This window comes from Neltuma alba, unplaced genomic scaffold, assembly GCF_004799145.2.
Source record: "Neltuma alba isolate B1F8T4 unplaced genomic scaffold, ASM479914v2 tig00012714_pilon, whole genome shotgun sequence".
Taxonomy (NCBI): domain Eukaryota; kingdom Viridiplantae; phylum Streptophyta; class Magnoliopsida; order Fabales; family Fabaceae; genus Neltuma; species Neltuma alba.
In genome coordinates, this window is record NW_021637140.1 from 142,750 (window position 1) to 164,749 (window position 22,000).

The window sequence follows — 22,000 nt, forward strand, 5'->3', positions numbered from 1 at the left end:
GATTCTGATAAAGTGAGAGTGTTTGGATAGTTGTTATCAGAAACAATTTTTATATATACAAATTACTAAAAAAGACATAAGTTAATATAATAATTACATAAAAGATAGATTTTATAATATATTTTCATTTGAAGAAATAAAATTTTTAATAGTATATTTTTTCCCAACATAATTAATAATATATAAAATAATGTAATTAATAAATAATTAATATGTGCATAAATATTTATAAAATATAAGATTAAATATGTTTATAAAAAAATAATTGAGGGGTGTTAAATCATATTATCATTAAAATCTATTTTGACAGGCACAATCATACTCTCCAATTTGAGTCAAAAGCATAATAGATTCACTTTTCCTGAAATTATGGTTTTAAGTCCAAAACCATGGTTTGTTAAATTCCCCTTTTGTTTGGCAAATTTGAGACCCAAACTTCCCAAAACCATAGTTTCCTATGTTACCCAAACAGGCCCTAAAGCTCATCTCTTTCCCCCCCCCCCCAAAAAGAATTTTGTATAAATTTATTCATTTCTTTTCAATTAGTAAATTATTTTCGATTCCGCCATTTTTGCTACCCAAAACTAGCTCCAGACCCAGTAATTTGTTGGCTTAGGCATTGATGATTTATCTTCCATGTCATAATGGTGATTTACAATATCAGTATCAAATTTTCCTGTGAAAAATAGAAATGGGAGGCGAAATTAAGGGCAAGATAATGATTAAGGAACTAAATTAAAGGAAATAATATGTGAAGAGGGGTTCCTTGACATCTTTGAGGTAATGACATAACTTGAAGAGGGAACATAATATGTATTAAGAAAATAATTATACTAAATCTTCTATACCAATTTCACCATTCTAGTCCTCTCCAGGAAGTGTCCAAAATAATTGAAGAGAACACAAGGGAAACCTTACAAGCACAAACAACCATTTACATATTCCCAGACCCTTCTGGAGCTCTCGGAGGAGCTTAGTTGTTATGTGGATCACAATCATGTGATGTAAGCATATTATATAAATTAAATTTACATAAGATCGAACTTTTACATAACTACAGCATGAGAAAACGTCTTCCAAACTATGTTTGTGTTGCTCAGTGTTCTTCAGCATTGAGAAAGAGGCTCAAACAGGCTTAACTTGATGCTTACATTGTTGTTGAGACCAATAGGCATGAGCAGCTAAGACTCTGTCCAAGAGCTCCTGGGGAACAGGTTCTCCTCTCCTCTGCTGAGGGGAGATTCTTGCCGTGTGCACTAATGTCTTCCACTTATCCTGCACTATTCTCATTAGTGACAACAAATGGAAGTGGTTTCGATACTTCTCAACTACAATCAAATCAGTTTGCTCCTTTACGAAGTTCCCACACCAAAAAAAAAAAAAAAAAAGCCTTGGCATATATCAGACACGTATTAAAAACAGATATGACACTTTCAATCTTGCCTAGATAATTCGGAATTATCACGTGGCAATATGCTTGTCTGTCTACATTAGCATCGATGCTTCCTACTCTCCCTGTATGTATCCATGTGTGTGGACTGGAAGACTAATCATAGCACTAAAGATATCACAGAAAAGAAACATAGAAAAGGGACAAAGCTTAGGCCAAGTGCCTTTGAAAGAACCAGCCATGTGGTGCTAATATGTGCAAATAATAAACATGTTAGTTTCATGTTGAAGCTTGATAACAGATATCTTAAAAACGGGATCAAGTTCTTTTCAACACAAATTTGCAAGACAATCCAGGAAGGACAAAATATCAGTTACAGTAAGTTTAAAGTACTTTAATAATCTAATAGAAAATCGAACTCATTCTAATGAAAGCAGTGAATTAAAGGAAAAGGAAAACAATTATTGGGAGGAAATGCGTGAAAATTGAGATATTTTTACCTCCCATGGATGACGGAGATTCTGCCATCAATACATATTTTTAAGTTATGAATGTATAGACGTCATAAATTATATGGATCACTGACCTTCAAATCCACGTACGTCCTGTGTTTTGCATTGTCAAAGGCACACTGTTTGACATCACGCCATCTGCCAAGCAGAGAGGAAAATGCTTTAGTGCTTAGTGCTCTGAGTGAATCACCACTACTCATCAAATGGAGGAAGAAGGTTTAACAATTACCTTCCAGTTCCTAGTTTTTCAACTGCCTGAACCAATGCTTCTACTTCAGACACGGAGAAAGGCCTCCTGATTCGACGCTGCACAAAGTCAGGGTTTCCAGGCTTACGACGGAAGGGAATGACAGCTAATGCCTCCATGTTAATAGCCGGAACTGCAACTAGGGCACGGCACTTTGACATGTTATTGTTAGGGGAAGCATCTGCTAGAGAGGGGACCACGTTTAGGTCACCTTCACCACAACTTTCAAATTTAATCAGGGAGTGCTCTTGGGAGACGTTATAAGTTCTTTGTTGTAGCACCAAAGATGTAGGTTTCCTGTTGTAGAAGATTATCAAATAAAAAACTGCTAATGACATTACCAGATTCTCAGACAAGAGAAAATCAGTGATGCTGTGGGCAAAAGGGTTAACAAAATAGAAACAAAAATATAAATGAACAATTGGTTGAATTTATGCCTGTATATATCCCGGTGCAAACTAGTGGTTCGGAAAGAACGGTCTTCATTATATGAAGGTGATGTAATTTTAGCATGTCTTGGCTCCAACATGAACCCCAGTCTATGATGTTTATCATCTTGAGAAATCCCAGTCTGAATTAGAGTTTTGCTGTCATCTTGGACCTTCTTTCCTTGAAGAAGAATACCTACATGTAGTTCATCTCCTAAAATAGCCGTCACTGCCTCCATAACTGTCCTCTGCAAATAGACATACAAAGAAGGAAATCACCAAAAGAAATCAAGGGAAAACTTCAGACAACCCAGTAACCTCAAACTCTTTTGTGAGGAATAGGGATAGGTGTTAACAGTATATTTATTTGATAATCAATGCAATTTTATAGGCATCAATTATCCACGTAATAAGGTTCTTAAAACCATTCAAAAATAATAGATCTCCCATTAAGAGACATTTGTCACCCCTCATCTTGATCCAGATATATTGAATGCTAGTTGAAACCCAAGGTAATTGCCTTTGAACCACTGGTATCCAAGATAGTGGGTGTCATACTAAGGTGTCAATGAATGATACCACTTTGAATGGTGTCCCATAACAGTCAACTTCCATTTAGTATCAGTTGTATCCTTTCGATGATGATTTCCCATTGTCAAAACAAACATAGACACCCTAAAAAATGTGCTATTTTATACCTCAGACACCTATATCATTGTATCCACAATGCACGGAAAAAGTGGATGGATCAGATAATTACTCGAGTCTTTCTCTCAATGAATTCTAATCACATACCTTTAATGAACCAATGGTTGCAGTTTCAGGGATATCAATAAAAAGCTCTGGGACTTTAAAAGATTTTATGCTAAGCTTCACTGCAACATAACGGATGAAAACTAATAAGAATCTCACACAACAAGTGGTAGGATTAATAGGTATCAGATAAATCATTTCAACAGTTCTCCTACCATTACAATCCCTTGACCCCGTATGTACTTCTTGACCAGCTATAGAGGATGATGCTCCAATTGCTGCATGTGGTAGTTTGAATCACTAAGCCAGAACTGATCATATTGGTAAGGCCTAGTGCCAACACAGAGTACAAACAAAAACAAAAGCGGGGCAGCAATTGATTCTTGCACCTGCACTGCAGTTCACATCATCAACTCTGGTGTCAGAGGAATCAAATATGCCATGGCAATGAGACCCCCTATCAGATGCAGATGATGAGGTCTGGTTGAAAAACTTCCTCTTCTTAAAAGGATACATCCTCTGTGAGCTTTCAAGCATATAATTATCTCTACCAATACTGTCATCTACAAGATGGTAACAATAAATGACACTGTCAATAGTTATTAAAATATGCATTGGCATAGTCTGCATGCTCAACTTTTGAAAACTCAGAAGACGGCTCATGAAACTTAATCTGAATTAATAATCAACTGTGTGTAAAGATCCACATACCACTTCCATACAAACTCCCATTCTTTGACTTTTGGCCTAAACCACGACTTTTGGATCCAGAAACACAATTCATTCTCTGAAAAGCCATATCTGGCAGGAGGCCAGAATTCTTACTCTTAGAGCTTGGTTGAGTACACCTAACAAATTTTTCGTCATCATCTCTATTAAATAATTTCCTACCACTGGAACCATGTACGGGATCCTCCAATGAAGGTTTCTCGACAGAATTTTCTGAACTTTCCCATTTAGAAGCCCTGTGGTGAGGTTCTGTCACTCCAGCAGAGCTGCCAGTAACATGAACAATTTTCTCATTCACACAATTCTCTTTCATCAGTCCATCTGCTTCCTTCTCAAAAACATTTTGTCCTTGGCCTTCAAGACGACTGCCAAGAAAAGATGAACAGCCTTCAACCCTGCTAAGAGATTCAATGGAACAAAACAAAATACTGCTGAGAGACGACAAGTTTCTAATGCAATGCCATGAAGCTGATCTTTGAACTAAAATTTTCGTTATTAAACAAATATCCATTCAACACATGCCTTTGGTCATTATGCTTCCCTTGCAAACTAGAGACCGAGCCAGAGGCATTCTCACTGCAACATCCATGCTCCAAGAGGTCACTCTTAAAAGACCCCGCTTCGTCCTCTTGTTTATCCTTTATGTTAAGTTCAACAAAACCAACAGGATCCTTTCCAGCCACAGCATTCTCAGTATTCAAATTTTCATTCTCCTGCAGAAAGTTGCCAGCTACACTAGCCAAAATTTCAAAAGCTTGTATCTGATTGCCCTCACTCTTCTTCTTGAATGTGCCCCTCCCCTATAACCATTTATTAAAGCAAATCAAATATTAAAACTTGGTCAATAGGCAGTACCAGAATAGTAGAAGGATATAAATACCCTAGTTGTTCTCAAAGCCCTGGGAACGACAGGCACTTGATAGCCATTAAAACTGTAGTTCAAATTCTTCTGCAACACCATATCTCAGAAAATCATTACCGAAAGAAAAACTCATTAGATAAAATGCGAACTGCCTCCTTGAGTTTTGCTGGCATCCAAAATGAGACCCTGACGGCACAATAAAAAAAAAATTAATTCTTTTATTCATATCAGGGGTTTATGTCAAGCAACATATAGGATTTAGCACAATTATTCAAAACCAGTTCTACTGCTTCAACAAATCACTAATGGTCAAATGCATTTTGGCAAAAGGGAAGCAAACCACGACACATATCATTGTAGGCGTGAACAAGATATTGCAAGTTTAACTTGCAGACAAGGAAGGCTATGAAGGCCAAAAGCACTTTTCCAACGGTATGAGCATCAATAAAGAGATTGCCAAAGAAATGAAAAGTAAATTACCAATATTCACACCAAAATTCAATGAATAAAAGCATCGCATTTTGGCAAAAGGGATAATGTTAACAAATAATTCTTTAACTCTACGCTTTGCATGGTAATCGAATCTGCAATCTTAAATTTTTCAGGTGAAATAAGGTTCTATCCTCATAATCTAATAACGAGAGAGCAGTCCAAAAAGGGAAAAGAAGAAGAAGAAGAAATTAGGATAGAAAGAGAGAGACGAGAAAGAAAAGAGATGAAAGGGAGAGGGCTCAAGGAAGCAGAATTAAAGGCTTACATGCAAACGGACACTAACATTTCATCCCATGTTGGAGACACATTCAGCAGGCCTGATACTCGAGCAGATAATATGTCCTTCAGTTCCAAACGAGCAATTAAAGAATAATAAGAACAGAGGGAACAAAATTAAATGAATAAGTAAATAAAACCCTTCATTTGATTTTCTAGCAAGGAACACTCAATTTCCAGGATTACGAGATAAAGGTCGTTAAATTAAATATACAACTTATGCGTGATGACAACAATATCAAGAAGATAGAACATTGTATGGCCCCAGGATAAAAACGTTGCATTTTACTTAAGATTCTGTTTTGATGAATCTTCTGACCCCAGGACTCTCATTGGAAGATCATTCCTGACACGTTAACAAAAATTTATCACCACCGTGTGTGTGTGTGTAAGAGAGATATGAAGGATGAATCAATTGTTAAGCAAAAAAGATAAAGGAAGAGAAAAATATTGAATTTACAAGAAAATGAAACGAATCAGGCACTAGGAATTGCAGGGGAACCAAAGTGAATCCAGAAAAGAAATGGAGGAGGGAGATGAAGCAATGCAAATTCTAATACCCTTTTGACGAAAAAGAAACAGAAGAAACTGATTGAATTGAAGCAGCAACAGTAACAATATTAACCCCCCATGGATTTCAAATGGAGAATTGAAGAGTTTTGGAGGAACAAGAAGACAAATTTATGCATAAAGAATTGTTCTTTCTGAGTAAATAATAATTCTCACCTAAAAAATTGGGCAGTGTCTGATCAAAAACAAAAACCCCAAGAAAACCACCCGACTTGTGCTCCCTGTCTTAAACCCCCTCACAACCCCAAGGGAGATGTAAAGTAGTTTGACCACTCATCCACGTGAACGGGACTAACCGGTAGCATCATCCAAACATACCGGGTATAGCAGGTTGTCTGAGTAAAAGGAGAAACACACTTGGAGGACCAGTTCCTTCGCTTGGGGTGATCCACTCACTCCTCTCATAGCACTTGTCTGATTAACACGTGGAGGTCTCTCCATTCGTTTCTCTTAATCTTATCTCATTCACAAAACTTCATATAGGAAAGTCTCAATTTTCTTTTTCTTTTTCCTTTTTATAATCTTAAAGCCCCAGACTTTCAGGCTCTTCTTGACCCTTTTTTGCTCCCAAGTCCCTGAAACTTTGAAACTCATTGACGGACCATTAAGGCTCGGCTGCATTTTTTTTCCTCTTGTTTATAAAACACAAACTCTTGATTGTTTTCTTCTTTTATTGGGTCTCTTTCGCATTCAAAAAATTCAAAACCGCTTGACACGTGGATGATGCATGAGAGGACTTAACTATATAACCAAGCATCGAGCCTCAATATAAATACAGACACGCAAGCATGTATGATGGGTATCACCTTAATGCTTAGCTTCTCGATGAATTAAGGGCACTCAGAAGCCAATGCGCAATATTAATCCAAGTACATGTTTTTCTTTTCTTCCAATTGCGTTATGAATGAGATGATGAACAAATAAATACTAATAAGCCCAGAATATATGATTGGAACATTGTTGCAAAGCTGTGTACTTGTGTGTGCGCATCATTATTTCATGCAACCTTGAGTACGTTGGAACGCAGGCAGTTAATCTCTGAAAAAAAACTTAGTGTTTCTGAATATTCTAGGAATGACGTAGTTAAGAGATAAACAGAGCAACTCAAAAAACTTAAAGATGTATTTGAAAACATGAAGAACAATGCGCATTCTTTTTATTGACTTTGATAATTTAATTTGATGGCTCTGACTCCTTTTGGACATACATTTGATGTGAATTCATGAATCATTAACTTGGAGGAAGTATATATGAAGAAATAATGAGCGAGGGACTATAATTGCTATAAAAGGAAGAAAGAAAGACAGAAATGTAAAATCCGTTATAAATGAAAAAGGCATAATTGGCGAACATAAAAACAAAATAATAATATGCTGAGAATTGATTTGCATGAAAGGAAAGTTCAAAGTAGAGATGGAGAGGAAATGGAGTGATAAGGTTAAAGGATGTGTGTGGTGGGACATGAGAAGAGGATAGCAAGTGAAGGCTGAAAAGGCTTGATAGTGAGACTCGGAACTGATGGGTAAGTTTATCAATGCAATTATAACTTGGTAATATTAATTGTAAATAATAATTTAATTAATGAGAAGTGAGTATATTTACCTGCTTAGATTAGAAGCAGAGTACAAAAAACCGGACTGAATCGAACCGGCCGGCTTAACCGGATAACCGGTGAATCGGTCATTGGTCTGGTCTGGTTCATGAATTAAACCGGGAACCGGTTCAAACTGGATTGAACCGGTAATGAACCGGTTTGAATAATTATATTACTATTTGTCATATTTTTTTCCATTCAGCTTCTAATATCTCATTTATTATATATTTAAATAAATTTTAATGATAATTCTGGTATTAATAGTTATTAATAATTATTGAGGAATTATAAAGATCAAAATTCTCAATATTGTTATACTTTATTATTATTACAATCAAATTATTATTGTATTTCCTTATATTTTGTTATTAGTGATTATTAGTATTGTTATATTTTGTTATTTTCAATCAAATTATATTATTTTAATATGACCGGTTTGATCCCAGATTGACCCCGGTCTGACCCACTGACCCTTGAACTACTATCTCAACCGGTTTAGTATCCGATTCGGTTTTTTTGTTCCTTGATTAGAAGCAGCCTTTCCTTACAAACATTGGTTTTCCAATTTCTTTGCCTACTTACACTTTGTGGTCCATCCCTCTTTTTGGCTCTCTTTCCCTCTACACAAAGGTGCTGAGCATCTTGGCATCTGCAAGTCCAATGCCTCACCCTCAGTCGCCATCAGTATTATCGGAAAAGGAAATTAATACAAAAGTTATTTGAGTGATTGAGTTGAATAAAATACTCTCATATTTTTACTTACATAACATAATTATTAGTTTATGAGAGAATTACAATCAGGTCTTAAGAAAATGATTTAATTATCTTAAAATCTATTGCTAAGTGAAAAATAAATAGTAACAAATTTTAGAGTAAGAAATGACAACAAGTTTAAACTGATCATTTGTCATTGGGATTTTTTAATGATTAAATTTTTTTTTGGGAATCTCTTGATAATTCTCCCTTAATTTATTTCTATGAGAAAAGAGAAATGTAAGAATTAGTAAGCTAGAAATCAAATTAATATTTAAAAACATTGTTGAATTGGAGTGATTAGTTTTCCATGATTATGACAATGTTTGAACGGAGAATTACAATAAGATCTTAAGCAAAGAAGATAATTACAAAAAAAGTCTCAAAAATTATCATTTTTCATTCTAAAACTTGTTATTACAAACTATTTAGATTTTATTAAGACTTTTTAGTAGTAATTTTTTTATCTCATTGTAATCCTCCCATGCTTGAATCAGTGCTGGAGTGGCTAAACGTGCCTAGGGAATTGTGAAATGGGCGTTTGATTAACATTGGGATTTAAGACTCCATTTAGAACGGTTTATAAGTATTTTTTTAATAGTAATTTATGAAATATGAGACAAATATATGAGAAGAGTTTTATTTCGATTTATGTGAAATATGTTTACAGAGAATTTTCGCCATAACTCCAAACAGTCACTAAGTGATATTTGGTTGGGCTTTTGCATAAAATGGGGAATGCGTTGGAACGCTGAGAGTTCTGGGCATGTTTAAAAAGTAAATTTACCATTAAAATTACATTTAATGTTCATTTAAAATTATACCAACCAGGTTTATCTTTCCCCCACTCTTCTCCCTCACACTGAGGATCTCTGTTTTTCTCTCTGTCGTTGTGTAATTTCATTTACTTTAAAAATGAATATATTAATGAATTTTAATTTATATTCATGTTTGTCTATCATATATATTTAATTATCTATAATGTGTTTTTAAAATTTTCTCACCAAATATGTTTATTTTATAATTTCACCAAAAAAATGTTTATTTAGTATTTTATATTATATTAAAAATTATTATTTTTTATGTTTATTTTTTTTTTATATCTAAATTTACTTTTCTATTGATCATTCAAGCTATTTTTAACTCTTTAAATTGACTTTTTATAAACATCAATGCAAACAAAAATCACATTATATTGATTGACTTTTATTCCAACTCATGTTTATAAAAGTCATATAGCATAAAAGTTAATTTTACCACCGTTAATCCAAAACACACCCTATATATATCGGTGAAACGTACTGACTGTAAACTTAAAGATAGTCATATAATAATAGTTCAGTTGGATTGACCATGTATTTTGTTTTGGGCAAAAAATATATTTTTATTCTTTTATGCATTTTGGATTTGAGCTATTTTAACTTTAATCAATTTTAATTTTAACTTGAAAAAATTAGTAAAAAAATCCCTATTTAAAATTTTAATTGGCCAGAAAGACTTAAATTGTGTAAGTGCAAGTATAATCTGTGAGTGTAACATATCCTCCACTATGTGCAATTGCACACAGCGGATGATATGTTGCACACAGCAAATGATATTTTACACTCACAGATCATACTTGCACTTGCACAATTTCAAGTCTTTCTAGTTAATTAAAATTTTAAATAGGGATTTTTTTTACCAATTTTTCCTTTTAACTTGTAGTTTTTAAAACTTTCTTTGAATTTTAATTGTCATTTTTTAATTTTATTTTTAACGTATTTGTTTATTTTCAAAATTATTCAAATATTTTCTTAATAATGTCAATTAAATGATTTCAAATATTAAGACTTTATGTGAATTATTACCAGAATGAAGAAAGAAAAGATTAAATAATCAACTATAAGTTGAAACAGTTCAGTTCAACTTCAAAGAAAAAATAGGATCCAGACGCTCATGGCAATTGGCGGGACTTTCACCAACAGCAAATGAAGAAAAGAAATTATGAGGAGAAAAAAATGATTGAACAATTATATTTAAAATTAAGCGTAAAATTAAAACAATAAAATTGAGACAAAAAATAAACACAAAACCTGAGGTGATGTAAAGAGAAAATATATTTTATCATTTTTGGATTATTTTATTACTTAATTGAGTGCATTTTACCTTCTCTTTGTAAGATTTAGGTTACTTCATGAGTTCAGTCTGAAAGATAATATCTCTCCCTTACAATATATATATTGATTTATGTTGGTTATAAAATTTTCTTCAGACTATATTGACAAAAAATTAAATAAGGTCTCCATAAAGCGTTGTGCAAGCACAAGGTTGCTGAATAAAAAAAATTTCAATGCAATTATCTAGCATTTAAATACCACTTCAGATTGAAACATAAAGAGGTGATCTGTTATTAAAATTATTAATCATAAAATGGGTTTTGTAAGAAGATGAGCAAATTTCAGCAGTCGCATGTATCTGCGAAAGAAAGAAAGAAAAGAATTACAATAGACACCTGTTCAGCATCAAAACTGGATATCATGCTGCCTATGAGGAGCCTCAATGCACCTTGTGTTGCGTACAATTGAAGAATACAGGGATCCTTAGCTGTTTCCCCTTTCCTCTTCCCCAGTTACACACGAATAATTTGAATTAGACATATCTTCCCGTGCGTTGCGCCCAGCATAAAAAACAAGCTGCCCTGTTAGCAGATGAATAATGTGCTTACCAAAATAAAAATAAGTTAGCATAATGATATATGTCGTAAAATAAGATGTAAAACTATAATCAATATATCAATATACATAATGATCAATATTACTAAATTTATGCATTAATACAACCAACCACTTGCTGCTCTGTACCAGGACATGGTTTGACCCGTTCCATCTCAAAGCAACGCTCATTAGTACACATATTCATATCCATCACCTCTGTTGATGCCTTTTGAGGAGGCCGAAATTAGACAAAAGATGAGCTGAAAGGTTAATTGAAAAAGGGGGGGGGGGGGAAGGACCAAAAAAATCCACATTATACTACATCAAAGGGTAAACCGCAAATAAATATGCATATTGGTTAAAACAAACATGAAAAAACTCAGTGAACACTTGACAAAACTCATCTGATCATGCTTTTCAGAAGAAAACTTTCAAAAATAAATGCCACACGTGAAGATGGAAAGCATATAGACTCGGGCAATTGTTTCACCCTTTTCCAAGGAAAGTGGGCTTATCTGACCAATGGTGAACTTCAAGGGATAACTCTATTAAAATAGCTTGAAAATATACTCCAGGCTCCTGTAAAGTCATCTGCAGGATGGCATAACTGATAATTTGATGGCAAGAGAAATCAATAGTACTTCAAGAGAAGGCCGTCATATAAAAACCAGCCAAATGGTTGAAAACATAACACCACCTTGTCTTCTGTGGTCAGATTTTTCAGGACCATTTACCAAGGTAAATTAATTCTTCACTTGTACCACAATTGCTAATTTCTTTTGATAAAAATTTGCAGTACTAACATATGTAACTGTCCCTATCAAACTTTAAAGAGACTTCTACAATACTTTTTTTCATTTGCTCAATGATTTGCTTATTGGCACATTAGTGTGCAAGGATAAACTTGTCCTTAAACTTCCACGGGAAAAAAAAATTCCCCTTGAACTGGATGGATAAATGATAGAAAATTTCAGACTTTTAGTCACAGATGGTATATGAGTACACTAGAAGATTGCCAGAAATTCTTTTATACCCAAATTGGACCAAATATGCAAATCTTTCCTCAAGACTCGAGCCACTATAAGTCAACTCAACAAAATATTGATGGACTTTAAAACAAAATGCACTGACCGTGTATCATCTCAGTAATAACACATAAAGATTCACTGCAGTCTCATATAAAACGGGTATGGTCAGTGAGGTCCATACTTAAAAAATGCTCATTGGTATCATGAAATAATTTCAAACAATGGGTAAAAGAGAAGCTATAGACCATTTGGTCAAGTGCACAGCAAAACAAAAAACAAATATGCAATACGGAAAACTACAAACAAAATGACTTTCGTCCAAGAACTTGATGGAACTATACAAGTTACAACCAGGAAAAGAGTGTTTTTACCCTTTTTCCAAGGAATCCAAGGAAAAGTCCAGACAAAGATCTCTATTAACTGACCAAGTCTGGTCAAATTTGTACAAGGTTACTTCTCTGGTCCTATTTATAAGACACTTTCAGCATATTTCACACAGACTAAGAAAAACTTTAAAATGCATTAACTCTCCATTAAAATATAACAATTTTTCAACTTTACCCATATCTAATATAGACATCTTTCAAAAGAGATAACTACTTATACTATAATAAATGAAGGACAAAATAGTACATTCACGCTAAAAATTCAATAAAATGACTTATAAATAGGATCCAAAAAAAACCTTCTCTCTCTACCCTATAAATAGGACCAGAGGAGTACATTGTTGTCACACATTTCAGGAAATTTGATTTTCAGCATCATCTGTAACACCTGCACAAAGCATACAAATGAAAAATGTCAAACCAGTTCTTACATGTAACTATTCAGTTCTACAAAAAAAATGAACCCTTTTACCCCGCATGCTAACTTGTATGGCCTATGTAAAAGAGAAAAAAATACTAATTAATATAGTTATAGGCAAATCGTCATCCCATCACTCAGAAAAAGTAGTCCAACCTTGCAATGATTTCTGCAGCAGTTTAAGGTTCATAGGCAAACCCATGCCTGCTCATGAGTGATCAGAAGTTTTTTGGGAAACCATCCCCCAAAAAGTATTATGCAACTTATGGAAACTTGATTCAAAGTAATGCTGGCTTAACATCAGCACATAGAAAAGCAGCACTCAACCTTCTGCTAATCTTCAACATCTAGAAGAGAACATATTTCCAGGCTATTATATTCTCTTGTTGAGCTTAGTATATCCATAATGGTTAAGATATGCTCACTTTGTGGGTGAGACTGATCTCCAGCAACAAATGCATTTACTTGATCATTGACCTCGATCCATGACCATCCCGGCTCCTTTATCAGACCCTTTGATCTCATCACCTTCCTTATTTGTGCAACTTCGTTCCATATTCCCTTGGCAGCATATATGTTAGCTAAAGTGATGTGAGTTCCAGCAGAATTTGGATCCAAGTGAAGTATCTCTTCTGCCGCTCGCCTTCCACAGTCAACATCCCCATGAATCCTACATGCTCTAAGTAAGGTAGACCACACAACATCATCACCCTGAAATGGCATGCTTCGTATCATAAGTTCAGCCTCACTCAATCTCCCAGCCCTGCATAGAAGATCAATCATGCAGCCATAGTGTTCTTTTGATGGATTGATTTGGTACTCATCGCCCATCAAATTAAAGTAGTAAAAACCAAGATCAACCAGTCCAGCATGGCTACAAGCCGTCAGAACCCCAATGAAAGTCACAGCATCTGGTTTCAAACCATTACTAGAAATCTTCTCAAACAAATTGATAGCCTCTTGACTATAACCATGGTCAGCATACCCATTTATCATGGCTGTCCATGATATAATGTCATTGGTTTTTGTCCCATAAAAAATCTTTGAAGCTTCTTGAAGATTCCCACACTTTGAATACATATTGATCAGAGCACTCAAAATCATGACTTCATGATCTACCCCAATGCACAAGACGTGAGCATGCACTTGCCTTCCCTGCTCAAGAAGTGCCATACTTCCACAAACACTCAGCACGCTAGCAAGAGCAAATTCATTGGGCTTTGGTCCTTCCCTTCTCATCCATGATAGATACTCAAAAGCCTCTCTCCCGTAACCTCCTTGGGAATAGACTGAAATTATGGTGCTCCAAGAAACAATATCTTTTCTAGGCATACCATGAAAAACTAATGAAGCTGAAGTTAAATGCCCACATATTGAATACATAGTCATAATGGAATTTGCCACTGACAATGCATCTGCCAGTCCTAGACGCAATGCATAAGCATGTAACTGTTCTCCCCATTCAATAACAGCTAGATTTGCACAAGCAGAAATTATTGCTGACAAAGTGTATTCATTGGGACTGACATCTAATATTCTCATTCTTTTAAATGCTCCCACTGCATGTTCTTCTTGACCCCTCTGTACATATGCCGTGATAATGGTTGTCCATGAAACAACATTCAGCACATTCATTCTTTCAAACAATCGAAAGCCACAGTCTGGTTTTCCACATTTATTATACATTGTAGCAAGAGTATTAAGCACGTATGAGTTCTCATCAAACCCTTGTTTTATAGTCTGTGCATGAATAGCTTTCCCATCAAGTAAGGAACCTGCATCAGCAGATGCTTTTAAAGCAATAGCAAATGCATATGAATCATATCCCACTTTTGATTTCCACATTTCAGAAAAGTATAACAATGCCTCCCTACTGTGACCAGCATGCGCAAGCCCCACTATTATGGCAGTCCATGATATTACATTTCTAACTGTCATTTCTTCAAAAACTCTACAACCTAGCACTATTTGGCCTACTTTCATGTACATGTCTAGCACGGCACTGCCAACAAATACTGAGTTTTTCAAACCAGACTTCACTGCATACCCATGCAGTAATTCTCCATAATATCTGTTCATGCTGGCTGCACAAGCCTTGAGTACAACGCTAATAACGAATTGGTCCATTTGAAGTCCAGGCTGGATCCACATGTTCGAGTACAAGACCAATGCTCCATCAGAATCTGAAGCAGTGACATAACCAGCAATTATTGTGGTCCAAGAAATTTCATCTCTGTGAGGCATTTTATCAAACAGATCCCTGGCTTCAACCAAGTGACCTCTTTTTACAAGATGCTTCAGTTCAGAGTTTAGTTCAAGCATGTTCAAATTATGAATGGAATATACAGTTGATGCAAGTTGTTGTGGTTTTATTTGCCAGACCGGGTCTCTGCATTTAGTGCCAGCTCCTGCAATTGAAATATAATTGTCTTAGAGCAGCCAGGGACAGCATAGGTTTAACAACAACCCAGTATGAACACCATGAAGTCATAACATATGTAGGTAGCGTCTTAGTGCCATTTACACATATCTTGTCCAACGCGAGCCATTTTATAGGTATCGGTGCTTTGTGGAAATGAATAACAATGACAAAAACTCACCTTGGTACATGGATTTGGCAGAACCGTCGACGTTTTCAGATAACTGAAGACGATCAGTGGCTGGAGAAAATGAAGGGGCAACAGCGAATGCAGAGGAAGCATGTCCGCAGTGGAGCCATCGCCCGAAGCCATTAAAGAGTACCCCAAGGAAGTATCTTCGCTCTCTATCAAAGTTGTAACCCAGATACCCAATTAGCCCACACATTCTTTATCTGTCTCCTTCCTAATTTTCTTCCCTTGTACTTCAAAAACGAGTGAGAATCATTATATAGGTTCGATACCTTCTCAGAGCGAGATAAGAAAGAAGAGCCGAACGCAGTTGGTCGGAAAGCTTTTTCTTTTTTTTTTTAACTTTGAATCGGAAGGCTATGGTTGAAACCATAAGCGGATAAGAACATCAAGCCCTGAGCTCTCGACTCACCCCCATATTAGCAACCGAAAACTCGTCGCAACCTACAGGAAGTCATTGAAAATAACAAAGTAAGAGTTAATATAATGTGCTTCACTAGTCTGCCAAGTAGCACTTGAGTTTGAGTCAATGAATCTGTGCTCAATAGTCGTCCACAAGTCTCTCACCATCAAATGTCCAATATCCATAATAATGCGAATCATCGGTTGGTTCTCAGCAGTCTCTAGTAAGGCAGAGGGAAATGGACCTGTAGAAGCAGGGGAGGGAGGAGAAAGAGAATGGACAAGCGGCGGGCGAAGAAATGAGAATAAGACCGAACTTTAGGGTGTCGAACGCATATCACAGAATATAATCAGAACGCTGAACCTACCTTAAACTATCTTTTTCCTTCTTTCTTTCTTTCTTTTTTTTTTTTTTTTTTTTGGTATGCATGTCTTACACGGCAGTACTTGGGTTAGTCGCAATATGCATGCACAATAATCTAGTTTTCAATTCAAGAATGATAAATGATAAATTGATAGTGCAAATCAAACAGCAGAAGAGGCAAATCAATCAGCAGAAGTTAAACAGAAGCAAATCAACGCAGTAAACAGAATCTCACGACAGTGACAATAAAGCAAAGTTTCTCTTGTAAGTAGGAAAAATAAAAACCGAAACAATGGCTATTTAAGAATAAGGACCTGAGAGGAAACAATAGTCAGTAGCTTGGAAACAGAGGAAACAACAGCTTGGAAATAATAGGGACCAACAAAATTGCAGCTTGGAAACAGAGGGAACCCGAGAGACTGATCGAGCTTGGCGAGACCACGACACTCGGGTGACGAGTGGGACGGGGACGGCAGCTTTGAAGGCAAACAGGAAGAAGAGAAAGACACGAACGAGTGACGCTGAGGGAGCCAGGGTGGGACTGCGACAGGGGCGAGCGACGTGATGGGATTAGGGAGGAGCAGCGAATGCTGATTTAGGGGGCATTTAGGTGGAATCAAAACTACAATTGTAAAAATGTTTTTACAGAGGATACGAAATAAATATATAAAAAAATTTGTGTCGTTTTATATAAAAATGTTTTTAAGAAATATTTTTAGGTGTTTCCAAACATCTCTTTAATCAGTTACAAACGAAAATCTCACTCACAAAACTGACGGTTGCATTTAAAATTTAAATGACTTATATTACGGGCCCTTAATATTAGGTCTGCGTCTGATATTAAATATTTTTTAAGATTATAATTGAAAAAAATTATTAAAAAAATGTTTAGCATAAGCAATTAATTGTCATATGGAATTAGACAAATCCATAAAGGTAGAATTGGGAAATGCTACCTCCCCTTATGGGATATCCCAATCCCACAGATTTGTTCAATTCCATGTAACAAGTAATTGTTCATACTAAATACTCTTTTACTAGATGTTTTTAATCCCAATCTCAATCTTTATCACCCATTTGTAATGCTTCGTACCAAACAGGACATAAGAGCTTATTTGATTTTTATTTTAATTCTAAATATAAGATCTCAATCCATTTTATTTCTCATATTTATTTATTTTTCTCAAAGTAATCCTTGTAATAATGGTAGTTCTAGCCAATGCACTTGATTAATAAGGATATTTTAAGAAAAAATACCTATTTATTATAAATAACTAATTTAACTAATTTTTTTAATATATTCAAATTAATCAATTGCTTCTTGTATTAAGAAGGTAGTACCTAATTACGATTCTTGAATTTGTAAGTTTTTAGAAAATCTTGTTAGGATTTGTCATATAATTCAAACATTTGGAGCATTATTGTCATTCTCCCTAACCCCAGGTTCCAAGCTTGTTTATTATAAACAGAATTAAGGTGCAAGCAACACCCTAAAGTATTTTGTCAGGTACATTCAATACATCAAAATATTTGGTAATACATCCATCACCCTAAAACATTTTTCTTAGGTGCATCAAACGTTCTAAAATATTTTGTGGAGTAATTTTGCACTTAAGGTATTAATTTTTTTCAAAAGCAATTGTGTTTTTAAAGTATTATTTCATGAGCAGTTCATTAAATGAATGTATATTAAATACTATAAAGTATTTTTAAGACGCTGGATGTATCTAAAAAACTACTTCGAGGTGCTAAGCATACTACAAAATATTTTAGAGTATTAGATATAACTGAAAAAATATTTCAAAATGTTGAGTGTACCAAAAAATATTTTAGGACACTAAACATATCTGAAAAAATATTTTGAGATGTAAATGTACCTTACCATTATAAATAAATGTGAAGTTATGATTACTAAAATCGGGGGAAAAAAGAAGGAAAAAGGAGAAAACTACCTCCATCAAGCGCCAACTAATCCCCACATCTCCATCTTCTCTCAATTTCTTTCTCTCTTCACTTCCTCTCCATTTGTGATCTCAACCCGGAATCAAATTTTTAGTAATTGAGATTTAAATGAAGAGAAGCCAAGTCTTTTCCAAGAAATTCTGGGACTACTTTTCCTTCTATGGAATCCATATATGTTGAATCCATAATCCGATATGAGAGGCTTCTTAGCTTGATCACACATTGTCACAAAACCCCAAAGTCTTTTGAAGTGGGGAAAAATCATCTCAAGGAGTCTCTCGGGAAAGATTTGCGTCCCTAGTCATACGGTACCTAATTTTTTCCTGGAGCCAGGTCGAGCAACTCATTGCAATGAATGTTGAGCTACTAATACATAATTCAGATTATGATGCACAACAAATAACTCTAAATGAATTAGAGGAGACAACTATTTAAACAGAAATACGGGAGTTATTATCCTATGCTTTCAAAACTGACTCCTTGAAATATATATGATCTCTGTCTTACGTATAAGTAGTTATTAAGACTTGAATTTTACATCATAAATAATATATTCCATCTCAAGATCCACGTAGTATTTTGTTATTCACATAGTAGCCTCACTTGTAATCGGTTTGGGTCCTAATCCATTAAGGATGGACTGCTTAGAGCTCAACGTATTAAATCAAGAGCCCCTTAAGTCCGGTGCGTGTGCTTTGGAGAACCTGTATTGATTTACTGTATATTTCTAAATGAGTGTGTAAAACTTGATTTTGAGTTCTAAGGCATTCCATCATGTTTAGGTAACTTGAGAATTCGGACGATGGCATTGATGAGTAATGAACTAAGAGCATCCCAAAATGCAGACCCCTAAACTCTTCACTTCAAAACGGGTGGTTTGTGGAGTTTATAATAGCTAGGGAGGGCTCTGAATCTAAATGACTCTGCTGGTCTTGATGATGATGTTGGTTAGCATTTCATTTAGTTCCCGTAACTGAAAAATCTGTATTTGGTCCTTAACAAATAACAGAGTTGTTTAAAGCTACGTTCTTTAAAGAATGAGCTAAATTTCAAAAAGCAAATGTTGACGGCGTATTGGGCAGGAGGATGGTGTCTCTTTTTCCCATCAGACTCAGGGTTATATTGTGGGTGAGCACGGTATATGAGTGCGCGTGCGTGTGCATAGATTATTAAACCTAGTTATGTATTCTTTTTCTGTTTCTAAAGTCCGGACACTTTAAGCCGATCTTCCTTGTTTTACATTGGAAGCAACCGCCATTGAAGCTGGGGTAAAAGGTTCAGACAGACCCAGAGGATGCAGAACTACATATTGATTAAATTTCATTCTGAGAGAGGAGGAAGCCCATGAAGGGGACTAGTGACTATGCGGAGAAGCCATGGGCAGGCAGGATTGGATCGGAAAATGAGATCCCTTTATCATGAAAAGGACAGACAAGTGAGGAAAAAAAGGCATCTGGTTGCAGATTTTCCATGATCTAATGAATGCAAGCTGCTAAACTTTTCTACCATCATCATGCCTGCCATCTGTCCTATAAAAAACGTGAAGGAATTTAACCAAGAGGTAATCCTCTTCCCATCTCGGCCTGGAAACTCGAATACATTGCTAGAATTGGTGGGGGACACCAGGTTCACTAGAAAAGGTTAAAGCAGTGAAGGACGTCAGGAGAAAAGGGGCAACAATATTGGCTTTTAGGCAATCGATGAAGCTAACCCAGAGGAAAAAGATATCAAGCTTTGATCCGTGGAGTGGGAGAAAAGTACAGAGCAATTGTTTGGCTAAAAGAAGGGCAAGCAATCAAGTATTTATCTTCTGGCATATTTTTTGGCTCTGCACATATATATTACCATACTGAAAATGTTGCGTGAGACTGAGGACAAACACATTTTGGTGGTGAGTTTTTGTTTTGCATGGCAGGTTGGCTGCAATGGAAAGTGTGGTTCACGGGTCTGATGGGTTTTGAAAAGGGGAAGAGTGACGGGTTGAGATTTGAGAATAATTGAGACACAAGTGATTCTTTTTTTTTCTCCTGTTACCCACTCAGTTCATCGGAACTTTGCTTCGACTACATCTAGATCCGACCCGTGTCGGGCACCTAACTGTGGTGGGTGAGTCTCTCAACGGGGATTTCTACATACGCTGAGACTCAAACTCAAGACCTCGTTTAAGCAATACCAAGCCGTTTACCACTTGGACCAATCCTTGTTGGTACAAGTGAATCTTCCTTGTTCATACTAAATGGATCTTCATTCTACCAATTCTCATTAGCTAAGCTAAGGCCCCTCCGGTCCTCGAAGCTCTTAGCCCACAATCTCACATCTCTTCAAGCTCCAGCCCACCTCATTGTACTTTGCCTTCAAGCATCATATGCTATTTAAAATGATCTTTAATTATCATTATTCTTTTTCCTCGATCTCTTCCTTGATAAGTTATTTTCTTGCTTTATATATACACACACTTCAACTTTATTCATGCATGGTTCTCACAGTATGATGTACTACCTCTGGTTCTAATTATAAGATCTTATTTATAGATTATAAATAAAATTTTATAATTAGGACAAAAATAATATATTACTGTTCTAAATACCTCATCCACTTCAACTTTCCCCACGGAAGTGCTTAAAAAAAAAAACTGGAGAAGTTTGTTTAATAAAGTAAAATTTGGCTCGTGTATCATTTTTTTAAAAGCCCATTTGAAACAGCTTATAAATAGCTTTTTAATAGTGATTTACGAAATAGGAGGTAAATATGTGAAAGGAGTTTTGTCTCAACTTACGTGAAAAGTGTTTACAGGGAATTTTCACTGCTATCCCAAACAGGTATTAAATCTCCCGAAACACATGCTCTTATACAGGGAAATCCAAATTTAAAATTAAATGATTCATTTTATTCACAAGAGAAACAGAGCGAAGAGTGACTTGGAGGAGACACTACTTTACTTTACTCACGAACCATGCATGTCCCGTCCTATACATCCATTTATGTACCATGTGGACGTCGTCCTTTCATTATGATGAGTTTAAATTCTCTTTAAAAAAATAATTAATAAAGTATATTAATTAACATGTTCTCCATGGCATAACATTATTTATCCTCACATGGGAAAATGTGCTTTGAATTTCAGATGTGCAAAATAACAAGGGAGTTGAATTTTAAATCAGTAAATGAATAATGAGGGGAGGGTTTATATGTGTTTTTTTTTTTTGGCTAAGCATAAGTATCTTCCACTTAAAAGTGTTTAAATGTGCACCTCTCCTGACCTGAACTAGAACTTTAATTTGCTAATTTGTGAGGGATTAATTTCTCCTGCTAAACCTAATCCTGTTGGTGTTTATATAGTTGTTTTAGGAGTCATTCTCCTTTCAATTCAAAACATGAGATAAACTTTATTCATTTATGTTTATCAAGAAATTAGTTAAAATTAGTTTAAAATAATACATATGTAATGAATGTATTTTTTTTCTAAATATATCTTTATTAATAAAAAGAATAAGTAAAATATACAATAAATGAATTAAAAAAGAAAGAAAAT

The 22,000-nt window shown here is 35.2% G+C and overlaps 2 protein-coding genes and 1 long non-coding RNA gene across 8 annotated transcripts; 1 reads left to right on the forward strand and 2 right to left on the reverse strand.

Moving 5' to 3' along the window:
* Positions 1–745: 745 nt before the first annotated feature.
* LOC114730156 (telomere repeat-binding protein 5-like) lies at positions 746–6,494 on the reverse strand. Of its 3 annotated transcripts, XM_028917186.1 has the most exons (12): positions 6,416–6,494; positions 5,697–5,755; positions 4,940–5,107; positions 4,582–4,859; positions 4,042–4,454; positions 3,720–3,893; positions 3,546–3,608; positions 3,373–3,452; positions 2,587–2,825; positions 2,132–2,446; positions 1,977–2,040; positions 746–1,275 (listed from the first exon to the last, which is right to left on the reverse strand). In XM_028917186.1, the coding sequence occupies exons 3-12, from the start codon at positions 5,018–5,020 to the stop codon at positions 1,126–1,128; spliced, it is 1,857 nt and encodes a 618-aa protein (XP_028773019.1). In that variant the 5' UTR covers positions 5,021–5,107; positions 5,697–5,755; positions 6,416–6,494; the 3' UTR covers positions 746–1,125. The 3 variants fall into 3 exon arrangements, with proteins under 3 accessions (XP_028773019.1, XP_028773018.1, XP_028773020.1); XM_028917185.1 differs by lacking the exon at positions 6,416–6,494 and having other exon boundaries at positions 763–1,275; positions 5,679–5,755; XM_028917187.1 differs by lacking the exon at positions 6,416–6,494 and having other exon boundaries at positions 1,115–1,280; positions 5,679–5,755.
* LOC114730158 (uncharacterized) lies at positions 5,681–12,026 on the forward strand. The gene is made up of 3 exons (XR_003738818.1): positions 5,681–5,760; positions 11,279–11,285; positions 12,015–12,026. It is a non-coding gene; the product is annotated as an uncharacterized LOC114730158 (long non-coding RNA).
* On the reverse strand, positions 10,951–16,522 carry LOC114730155 (putative pentatricopeptide repeat-containing protein At3g47840). Of its 4 annotated transcripts, XR_003738816.1 has the most exons (5): positions 16,308–16,522; positions 15,732–16,184; positions 13,288–15,539; positions 11,151–12,465; positions 10,951–11,060 (listed from the first exon to the last, which is right to left on the reverse strand). XR_003738816.1 is itself a non-coding variant. In XM_028917184.1 (3 exons), exons 2-3 carry the CDS (start codon positions 15,934–15,936, stop codon positions 13,465–13,467), a joined length of 2,280 nt encoding a protein of 759 aa, XP_028773017.1. In that variant the 5' UTR covers positions 15,937–16,184; positions 16,308–16,522; the 3' UTR covers positions 13,054–13,464. The 4 variants fall into 4 exon arrangements, 1 of the variants encoding a protein (XP_028773017.1); XR_003738815.1 differs by having other exon boundaries at positions 10,951–12,465; XR_003738817.1 differs by lacking the exons at positions 10,951–11,060; positions 11,151–12,465 and adding an exon at positions 13,064–13,101.
* Positions 16,523–22,000: the final 5,478 nt, after the last annotated feature.

Excerpts from the sequence above, each read along its gene's own strand:
- LOC114730155 (XM_028917184.1), bottom strand. The coding sequence starts at position 15,936 with ATGTGTGGGCTAATTGGGTATCTGGGTTACAACTTTGATAGAGAGCGA. Across the intron at positions 15,540-15,731 it reads TGCCAAATCCATGTACCAAG|GAGCTGGCACTAAATGCAGA; the intron begins GTGAGTTTTTGT and ends TTTCAATTGCAG.
- LOC114730156 (XM_028917186.1), bottom strand. The coding sequence starts at position 5,020 with ATGGTGTTGCAGAAGAATTTGAACTACAGTTTTAATGGCTATCAAGTG. Across the intron at positions 4,860-4,939 it reads GGGCTTTGAGAACAACTAGG|GGGAGGGGCACATTCAAGAA; the intron begins GTATTTATATCC and ends AAATGGTTATAG. Across the intron at positions 2,447-2,586 it reads TTGCACCGGGATATATACAG|GAAACCTACATCTTTGGTGC; the intron begins GCATAAATTCAA and ends CTTCTACAACAG.